Source organism: Mastomys coucha, unplaced genomic scaffold (genome assembly GCF_008632895.1).
Source record: "Mastomys coucha isolate ucsf_1 unplaced genomic scaffold, UCSF_Mcou_1 pScaffold17, whole genome shotgun sequence".
Lineage (NCBI taxonomy): Eukaryota > Metazoa > Chordata > Mammalia > Rodentia > Muridae > Mastomys > Mastomys coucha.
Genome location: NW_022196899.1, coordinates 2126203 through 2137222, shown reverse-complemented (window position 1 = coordinate 2137222; position 11020 = coordinate 2126203). Strand labels below are relative to the sequence as shown.

General features: G+C 40.5%; 1 protein-coding gene across 1 annotated transcript; it reads left to right on the top strand.

The window, feature by feature from the left end:
- Window positions 1-6773: 6773 nt before the first annotated feature.
- LOC116094839 (plexin-C1-like) lies at window positions 6774-11019 on the top strand (the record flags this gene model as incomplete). The annotated part of the gene is given in 6 exon segments (XM_031376273.1): window positions 6774-6807; window positions 7769-7811; window positions 7971-9039; window positions 9041-9088; window positions 9090-10679; window positions 10681-11019. Coding segments are annotated over 6 exon segments (3123 nt in total), but the record flags the coding sequence as incomplete, so codon positions are not given.
- Window position 11020: the final 1 nt, after the last annotated feature.

The following is an 11020-nucleotide window of genomic DNA, read 5'->3' as shown; positions in this document are numbered from 1 at the left end:
CTCAGAGTCAAGCTGTCTCTGTGATCCTGTGATTCTGGGATCCTGTGATCCTAGGCTTGTTAGATCACTTGGGAGTGGGACTTCCTCTGTGTCTCACTTGGGGGTGAGAAGAAAGCAATCAAAGTGTGGAGGAAGGAAGGGATCTGGGAGGGAAAGTGGAAGAGAGGGCGGGGAAGAAGGGAACCTAATCTGGTATTAAGTGAGGGAAAAGGACCGAAGCCCTGAGGGCCAGCAGAAAGAAAGGTAACAAGCAACCTCTGGAGGTAGGAAGTTGGGGGGGACACTCCAGGATGCACCAGAGACCTGGGAGATGAAAGACTCTCAGGAATCAAAGGGTAGGACCTTAGATGAAATGTCCAACAGTAGGGAGAATGAACTTTTAGAACCTACCTCCAGCAGAAAGACAGGGCATCAAATGAGGGATGGGGTTGCCATCCCACAGTCACAACTCTGACCCAAAATTGTTCCTGTCTAAAAGAACTGCAGGGATGGAAATGAAGAGGAGCCCAAGGAAAAGAAAGACCAGGGACAGACCCAAAATGGGATCCAGCTCAAGGGGTGGTCCCAAGGCCTGACACTATTACTGAGCCTATGGGGCACTCACAAAAAGGGGCCTATCATGACTGTACTCTGGAAGACCCAGCAAGCATCTGAAAGAGTCAGATGCAGATATTTGTACCCAACCAATGGACAGAAGCTGCTGACTATCACCAGCATTTACCAGGACTGAATTATGATCCTAGGACTGACCTGCAGTTGGTTCATAGAAGAAAACTTAATAAACAAGTGACCTTTTTTAAAAAAAAAAAAAAAGGCTGGCTATGGCTATGATTGTAGTTTTTTTTTTTGTTTTTTTTTTTTACATTTTAAGTGTTTTTTATTAGATATTTTCTAATGTTCTGGTGCTAAATAAAATGGTATCAAAAAGAAGATAATATGCACTTCCAGCTCCTTTTGTTCACATGAACTCCCAGCAGCTAACCTGTGAAGCAGCAGGCACTACACATGACAATCTCTCAGGAAAGTGTGGTCTATTGGTCAAGTGTGATTTCTGAGCAATGGCTGCCATATGGAAACAATAAAGTGTCAAAGAGGAATCAGAGACAAGTGCTTCTCTTAAGGAAGTTCTCACTGGAGGCCAAAGGGTGTAATCATAGTGCTTCCTAATTTATCTTGTCATAACAGCAACCTTAGATCTTGATGCTGAATCACAGCACCAAGCATCACTTGAACAAAGTAAGTGTTTAGCTGTGGATCACAGGACATGTCTGCTTTGATGCTCAGGGTTTGCAGACTGCTGAATTGGAAGCTTGAAGTTTCTACATTGAAGGAAACAACTTTGATATAAGCCCTAGGGCTGAAATATCAAGAAAAGACTTCTAAGAATCAATTGATGATGAAAGCTCTACCCTGTTTTAACTCACTTTTGTGTGTGTGAAAAGAATAGGACCAATTATTCTGTTTGCTAAGCTGGTTGCTTGTTCCTGTGGGAGAATGCCCATACTCTATCATAAAAGGATGCTAACCCAAAGAGATACATGGAACACAGCCATTAATGTGAGGAAAATATCAAGAACTTTAGAATCTTCTGAAAGGTGTCTGGTAAAATTATTATGAATTGAATAAACATGTAAATATTCTGCTACTTTACTTAGAGTTAAAAATGAGGGAAAATATCTCATAATTAATATGTATGAACCACTTACTGTACAGTTTTCAGTCAGTGAGAATATTCAAACTAAAGAGTACTGGGCTTCAAGTTTTGGAGAATTATAATTGAAAGGTTTGGAGAGAATGTTTTATGATTAAAAGAGTACAACTGTTGGCAAGTTGAATAACTATAAAAATATTTACTCATCTTCCTCAAAGTCCAAGAACTTTAAATTTGAATATTTTCTTTGTTTAAAAGCCTTTTAAAGCTATATGGCAAACAACATTCATTTTAATATAGAGTCCTATTGACCAACACACAATTAGATATATACTTACAGTTGTGAAAGCTCGGTTATATCTGACCTCATTGTGTTGGTTTTTAAAACAAAGATTTGATTAAATGGATCTTAGCAAGTCCCATCAAGATTGAAACTTCAAGACGATGAATACAAATTATGCAAAATTAAATTAGTAAATAATATTAAAATGTCCAAACTCTTGCACTTTGGAAACATACTTGAAGTTTTCAACGTACTGAAAATTTTCATATTCATAAAAATTCTCTTAAATTTCTATATAGGTTAAATCTTCATGAAGACATGAGTGTGGTTGAAAGGTCTTTAGAAGTTGAGAACACACAAATTCTATACTTGCCTTCTGGTTAGATTCAATATGAAAAATGCTCAATAACAAACTCCTGTATAAAAAGTTGTTGAATCCAAGTGCAGATGACCATTTAGAGATCTTCTGTTTGCCTACGCTGGTCTTTCAAGCCATGGTCATGTTATACCCACTAATACTAATACTCCTACATTCTATGTTATCTGAAATCCCTCTGCGTTGATACGTTCAACTATCTATTTCCACTCTTACGTGACTATCACCAGCATTTACCAGGACTGAATTATGATTTCTCCTAGCACTCACCTGCAGTTGGTTTCCAGGAATGTCTTATTTCATAGTATCTTCCGGCTTCATAATGTGTTCGGATGCTTTCTTGATTTCTCATCTAACTACTCTGTTCTGACATATGAACAAAGCCATTCCTAAATCTTTTCCATTTCTCTCATATTTCCTTCTTTGATTCCCACTCTTCTCTGCATGTTAGACAGCTTCCAAGTTTGAGGTTAAAAAACTTTCTCTAGAGGGAGTGCTCTGACCCCAGGTCTCAGGAGAGATCATAATTTTCTCTCCAGTGACTGTCTAAAGTGGGGCCAGCCAGGAGCATACAGGGTGCAGAAGCAGCAGAGAAACTGGGACAGGGGCCTTTCTGCCACCATTGGCACCTAGGAGGTAGGGCTGTTCAGCAGCCATCTGTGCACAGGTCTTGTCAGGAGAGAGCTAGTCTCACAGGAGTGCTGACACAGGCTTACAGACCCACAGGAGGAACAAGCTCCTGCCAGAGGCAGCAAGAACACCTAAGACCAGAGATTGCTAGATGGCAAGAGGCAAATGCAAAAATCTTACCAACAGAAACCAAGACTACTTGGCATCATCAGAACCCAGTACTCCGACCACAGCAAGTACTGGATACTGCAACACACCAGAAAAGCAAGATTCAGATTTAAAATCGTATTTCATGAAGCTGACAGAAGATATTAAGGAGGACATAAATAACTCCCTTAACAAAATACAGGAGAACATAGGTAAAAACATAGAAGCACTTTAAAAGGAAACACAGGAAATCCCTTAAGGAATTACAGGAGCACACAGGTAAACAGGTAGAAGCCCTTAAAGAGGAAACACAAAAATCCCTTAAAGAATTATAGGAAAACAAAATCAAACAGGTGAAGAAATTGAACAAAACCATCCAGGATTTAAAAATGGAAGTAAAAACAATACGAAATCACAAAGAGATACAAGTCTGGAGATAGAAAACCTAGGAAAGAAGTCAGGAGCCATAGATGCAGCATCACCAACAGCATACAAGGAATAGAAGAGAGAATCTCTGGTATAGAAGAAGATATCATAGAAAACATTGACAGAACAATCAAAGAAAATGCAAAATGAAAAAAATCCTAATGCAAAACATCCAGGAAATCCAGAACACAATGAGAAGATCAAACATAAAAATAATAATAGGTACAGAAGAGAGTGAAGATTTCCAACTTAAAGGGCCAGTAAATATCCACAAAATTATAGAAGAAAACTTCCCTAACCTGAAGAAATAGATGCCTATGAACACACAAGAAGCCTACAGAACTCCAAATAGACTGGACCAGAAAAGAAATCCTTTCTGTCATATAATAATCAAAACACCAAATATACAAAACAACGAAAATATTGAAAGCAGTAAGAGAAAAAGGTCAAGTAACATATAATGGCAGACCTATGAAGAATTACACAAGACTTCTCATTAGAGACTATGAAAGCCAGAAGATCTTGGGCAGATGTCATAAAGACGCTAAGAGAACACAAATGCCAGCCCAGACTACAATACATAGCAAAACTCTCAATAACCATATATGGAGAAACCAAGGTGTTCCATAACAAAACCAAATTTGCACAATATCTTTCCACAAATCTAGCCCTTCAAAGGATAATAAATGGAAAACACCCAAACAAGGAGAGAAATTGCACCCTAGAAAAAGCTAGAAAGTAATCTTTCAACAAAACTAAAATAAGATAGCCACATGAACAGAAAATCAACACTAACAATAAATAAACCAGGATTTCTCCTTAATATCTCTTAATTATTATTTCTCCTTAATATCTCTTAATATCAAGGGACTCAATTCCCCAATAAAAAGACATAGATTAACAGACTGGTTATGTAAACAGAATCCAATATTTTGCTGAATACAGTAAACACAACTAAGTGGCACAGACAGACACTACCTAAGAGTGAGAGGCTGGAAAACAATTTTCCAAGCAAATGGTCCCAAGAAACAAGCTGGAATAGCCATTGAGTAGCCATTCTAACATCAAAAAAATATCGACTTTCAAGCTAAAGTTATCAAAAAAAGATAAGGAGGGACATTTCATAGTCATCAAAAGTAAAATCTACCAAGATAAACTCTCAATTCTGAACATCTATGCTCCAAATGCAAATGCATCTACCTTCATAAAAGAAACTTTGCTAAAGCTTGAAGCACACAATGCACCATACACAAATATTGGGAAAATTCAACACCCCAATCTCATCAAGTGACAGATCATGGAAATAGAAACTAAACAGAAACACAGTGAAACTAACAGAAGTTATGAAACAAATGGATTTAACAGATATCTACAAAACATTTTATCCTAAATCAAAAGGATATACTTTCTTCTCAGCACCTCATGGTACCTTCTCCAAAATTGAGCATATAATCAGTAACAAAACAGGCTTCAACAGATAAAAGAAGATTGAAATATTCCCATGCATCCTATGATATCAACATAGACTAAGGCTGGCCCTTAATAACAACAGAAACAATGGAAAGTCCACATACACATGGAAGCTGAACAACACTCTACTCAAGGATAACTTGGTCAAGGAAGAAATAAAGAAATTAAAGACATTTTAGAGTTTAATGAAAATAAAGCCACAACATACACAATCTTATGGAACACAATGAAAGCAATCCTAAGAGGAAAACACATAGCTCTGAGTGCCTCCAAAATGAAACTGGAAAGAGCATACACTAGCAGTTTGATAGCATATCTGCAAGCTCTAGAAGAAAAAAGAAGCAAATTCTCCCAAGAGAAGTCAAAGACAGGAAATAATCAAACTCAGGGCTGAAATCAACCAAGTCGAAACAAAAAGAACTATGCAAAGAATCAACCAAACCAGGAGATGGTTCTTTGAGAAAATCAACAAAATAGATAAACTCTTAGCCAGACTAACTAGAGGGCACAGAGACAGTATCCTAATTAACAAAATCAGAAAGGAAAAGGAAGACATAACAACAGAAACTGAGGAAATAAAAAAAAATCATCATATCATACTACAAAAGCCCATACTCAACAGAACTAGAAAACCTGGATGAAATGCATATGGTTCTAGACAGATACCAGGTACCAAAGTTCAATCAAGACCAGATAAACAATTTAAATTTAAATGGTATTGGTACAGTGATAGGCAAGACCACCAATGGAATAGAAATGAAAACACAGAAATGAGCCTACACAACTATGGTCACATGATCTTTGGCAAAGGAGTTCAAACCATCCAGTGGGAAAAAGACAGCATTTTCAACAAATGGTGCTGGTTCAACTGGCAGATACCATGTAGAAGACTACAAATTGATCTATGCTTATCTCCTTGTATAAAACTCAAGTCCAAGTGGATCAAGGACTTCCACATAAGACCAGATAAACTGAAACTTATAGAAGAGAAATTGGGGAAGAGTCTCAAGCACATGGGAAAGGGGAAATTTTCTGGAACAGAACACTAGTAGCTTATTCTCTAAGATCAAGAATTAACAAATGGGACCTCATAAAATTGCAAAGCTTCTGTAAGACAAAGGTCACTATCAATAGGACAAAATGGTAACCAACAGATTGGGAAAGGATCTTTAGCAGTCCTACACTTGATAGAGGGCTAATATAAAATATGCATAAAGAACTCAATAAGTTAGACTCCAGAGAATCCAATAACCCTATTAAAAATGAGGTAGAGACCTAAACAAAGACTTCTCAACTGAGGAATACCAGATGGCTGAGAAGCACCTAAAGAAATGTTCAACATCCTTGGTCATCAGGGAAATGCAAATCAAAACAACCCTGAGATTTCACCTCACACCATTCAGAACTGCTAAGATCAAAAACTCAGAGGACAGCAGACACTGGCAAGGTTGTGGAGAAAAAGGAAAACTCCTTCATTGCTGGAGGGATTGCAAACTGGTACAACCACTCTGGAAATCAGTTTTGCAGTTCCTCAGAAAATTGGACATATAGTACTACCTGAGAATCCAGCAATACCACTCCTCCTGGGCATATACCCAGAAGATGCTCCAACTTGTAGTAAGGACACATGCTCCACTATGTTCATAGCAGCCCTATTTATAACAGCCAGAAGCTGGAAAGAACCCAGAAGTCTCTCAACAGAGGAATAGATACAGAAAATGTGGTACATTTACACAATGGAATACTACTCAGTTATTAAAAGCAATGAATTTATGAAATTCTTTAGGCTAATGGATAGATCTAAAAAATTTTATTCTGAGTCAGGTAACCCAGTCACAAAAGAACACACATGGTATGCACTCAGTGATAAGTGGATATTAGCCCAAAAGCTTGGAATACCCAAGATGCAATCCACAAATCACATGAAACTCAAGAAGAAGGAAGACCAAAGTGTGGATACTTAGATCCTCCTTAAAAGTGGGAACAAAATACCCATGGACAGAGTTGCAGTGTCAAAGACTGGAGCAAAGACTGAAAGAAGGACAATCCAAAGACTTCCCCACCTTGGGATCCATCCCTTATACAGTCACAAAACCCAGACACTATTGAGGATGCCAACTAGTGCTTGCCGAAAGGATCCAGATATAGCTGTCTTCTAGGAGGCACTGCTATTGCCTAACAAATACAGAAGTGGATGTTCACAGCCGTCCATTAGACTGAGTACAGTATCCCCATGAAGGAGTTAGAGAAAGGACTCAAGGAGCTGAAGGGTTTGTAGCCCCATAAAAGGAACAACAGTATGAACCAGCCAGTAACCCCAGAGCTCTCAGAGACTAAACTACCAACCAAAGAGTACACATGGTAGGACTCATGGCTCCAGCTGCATATGTATAGCAGAGGACATCCTAGTTGGTCATCAATGGGAGAAGAGGCCCTTGGTCCTATAAAGGCTCTATGCCCCAGTGTAGGGGAATGCCAAGGCCAGGAAGGGGGAGAGGGTGGAATGGTTAGCAGGGAGGGGGTGATAGGAGTCTTTTCGGAGGGGAAACCATGAAAGGGGAAAACATTTGAAATGTAAATAAAGAAAATATCTAATAAAAGAATAATTTTTAAAAAATTCTCTAAAATACACCAGTCCTATGTGCACACAACGATACGCACTCATAAATTTGTGTGTGTGTGTGTGTGTGTGTGTGTGTACACATACACACATATGTGTGTGCACATGCACATGCCTGTAGGCTCATAAGGAACAGAATTTCAAAATCCTGTTCGGAGTGCTTAGCAGGGGCAGACCCCCACTGTGGCTGGTGCCTCCCGCTACAAAGGGAATGACACAGTCAGAGGCACTTCACCAGAGTCAAGCACCCAGTCATGGCTATCCCAGCTTCTTATGAAATGAATCTCCATTCTTTATAAATATATGGGTCTGTGTCTTCTACAAAAGCTGCACAGATCTTTGGAAGAGGAGGAGCACATGTACCAGTGTGCACTTTTCAAGGGGATTGCACACATGCAGGGAGCTTTGAAAACTGGCTGGATATTTCATCAGGACCTAAAAAATGCCCTAAAATTCAGATAATTCGAAACCTCCGAGAGAGGACTACAGTGACCATTGTGTGAAGCGTCTCTGCAAGACACTCAGAGTGCGTGGTGAAGAATGCAGACACGGGCAAGCTGCTCTGCCAGGGGAGAAGCCAGCTGAACCGGACCTATGTTTGCAACATCCCCAGCAGACCTAGCTACAATGTCTTAGTGGTCAATGCGACCTTCTCCTTTCCATCTTGGAACTTATCAGAAAGATTCAATTTCACCAACTGTGCGTCATTAAAAGAATGCCCAGCATGTATTGGAACCGGCTGTGCTTGGTGTAAACGAGACAAGAAATGCATCCACCCCTTCACCCCCTGCGAACCATCAGATTACGAGAGGAATCAGGATCTCTGTCAAGTTGCTGTGGAGAAACCACCCAAGGACTCAGGAGGAAAAGTCAAGGAGAACAAGAGAAACAGAACCGATGGGGCTTTGCAGGTCTTCTATATTAAGGCCATTGAGCCACAAAAAATGTCAACCTTTGGGAAAAGCAATGTGATTGTTACTGGAGCAAACTTCACCCAGGCGTCAAATATCACCATGATCCTGCGAGGGACCAGTACATGTGAGAAGGATGTGATCCGGGTTAGCCACGTGCTGAATGACACGCATATGAAATTCTCACTTCCATCGAGCCGCAAAGAAATGAAAGACGTTTGCATTCAGTTTGACGGTGGGACCTGCTCGTCCGCGGGGGCTCTGTCCTACATTGCTCTACCACACTGTTCCCTGATAGTTCCTGCCACCACCTGGATCAGCTTTGGGCAAAACATAACCATCATGGGCAGGAATTTTGACATCATTGACAACCTAATCATTTCACATGAGCTGAAGGGAAACGTAAACGTAAACATAAATGTCTCTGAATACTGCATGGCAACTTCCTGCTGGTTTTTAGCTCCTAATTTAAAGAGCTCCAAAGTGCGGACAAATGTGGCGGTGAAGCTGAGAGTCCAAGACACCCTACTTGGACTGTGGAACCCTGCAATACCTCGAAGATCCCAGATTTACAGGGGTACCGAGTGGAGTCAGAGATTGATACAGAATTGGAAGTAAAAATTCAAAAAGAAAATGACAATTTCAGCATTTCCAAGGATGACATTGATATTACTCTCTTCCATGGGGAAAATAAACAATTTAATTGCAGTTTTGAAAACATTACTAGAAACCAAGATCTCACAACCATCCTTTGCAAGATCAAGAGCAGTAAGAATGCAAACGCCATTGCTACCTCCTCTAAGAAAGTCCGTGTCAAGCTGGGAAACCTGGAACTCTATGTGGAACAGGAATCCGTTCCTTCCACGTGGTATTTTCTGATCGTGCTTCCGATCTTACTGGCCATTGTCATCGTTGTGGCTGTGGTGGTGACCAGGCACAAATCGAAGGAGCTGAGTCGAAAGCAGAGGCAACAGCTGGAGCTGCTGGAGAGTGAACTCCGGAAAGAGATCCGTGATGGCTTTGCCGAGCTCCAGATGGATAAATTGGATGTGGTTGATAGTTTTGGAACAGTACCCTTCCTTGACTACAAACATTTTTCTCTGAGAACTTTTTTCCCTGAGTCAGGTGGCTTCACGCACATCTTCACCGAGGATATGCACAACAGAGACGCTAATGACAAGAACGAGAGCCTCACAGCCTTGGATGCCCTCATATGTAATAAAAGCTTCCTGGTTACCATCATCCATACTCTGGAGAAGCAGAAGAACTTCTCAGTAAAGGACAGGTGTCTCTTTGCCTCCTTCCTAACCATCGCTCTGCAAACCAAACTGGTCTACCTGACCAGCATCCTGGAGGTGCTGACCAGGGACCTGATGGAGCAATGCAGTAATATGCAACCCAAGCTCATGCTGAGGCATATGGAGTCTGTGGTGGAGAAACTCCTTACAAACTGGATGTCTGTCTGCCTCTCTGGTTTCCTTCGGGAGACTGTTGGAGAGCCATTCTATTTGCTGGTGACGACTCTGAACCAGAAAATAAACAAGGGTCCTGTGGATGTGGTCACCTGCAAAGCTCTGTACACCCTTAACGAAGACTGGTTGCTCTGGCAGGTTCCCGAATTCAATACTGTGGCATTAAATGTTGTCTTTGAAAAAATCCCAGAAAACAAGAGTGCAGATGTCTGCCGGAATGTTTCAGTCAACGTTCTTGTCTGTGATACCATAGGCCAAGCCAAAGAAAAGGTTTTCCAAGACTTCCTAAGCAAAAATGGTTCTCCATACGGACTCCAGCTCAATGAGATTGATCTTGAGCTTCAGGTAGGAACATGGCAGAAAGAACTGGACATTGACAGTTCCTCTGTGATTCTTGAAGATGGAATAACCAAGCTAAACACCATTGGCCACTGTGAGATATCAAACGGATCCACTATAAAAGTCTTTAAGAAGATAGCAAATTTTACTTCAGATGTGGAATACTCAGATGACCACTGCCACTTGATTTTACCAGATTCAGAAGCATTCCAAGTAGTTCAAGGGAAGAGACACCAAGGGAAACACAAGTTCAAAGTAAAAGAAATGTATCTGACAAAGCTGCTGTCGACCAAGGTGGCAATTCACTCTGTGCTTGAGAAACTCTTCAGAAGCATTTGGAGTTTGCCTAATAGCAAGGGCCCCATTTGCTATAAAATACTTTTTTGACTTTTTGGATGCCCAAGCTGAAAACAAAAAAATCACAGACCCTGATGTCATACATACCTGGAAAACAAACAGCCTCCCTCTTCGATTCTGGGTAAACATCCTGAAGAACCCTCAGTTTGTCTTTGACATTAAGAAGACTCCACACATAGACAGCTGTTTGTCAGTGATTGCCCAAGCATTCATGGATGCCTTTTCTCTCACAGAACAGCACCTGTGGAAGGAAGCACCAACCAATAAACCTCTCTATGCCAAGGATATACCAACCTACAAAGAGGAAGTGAAGTCTTACTACAAAGCAATCAGGGATT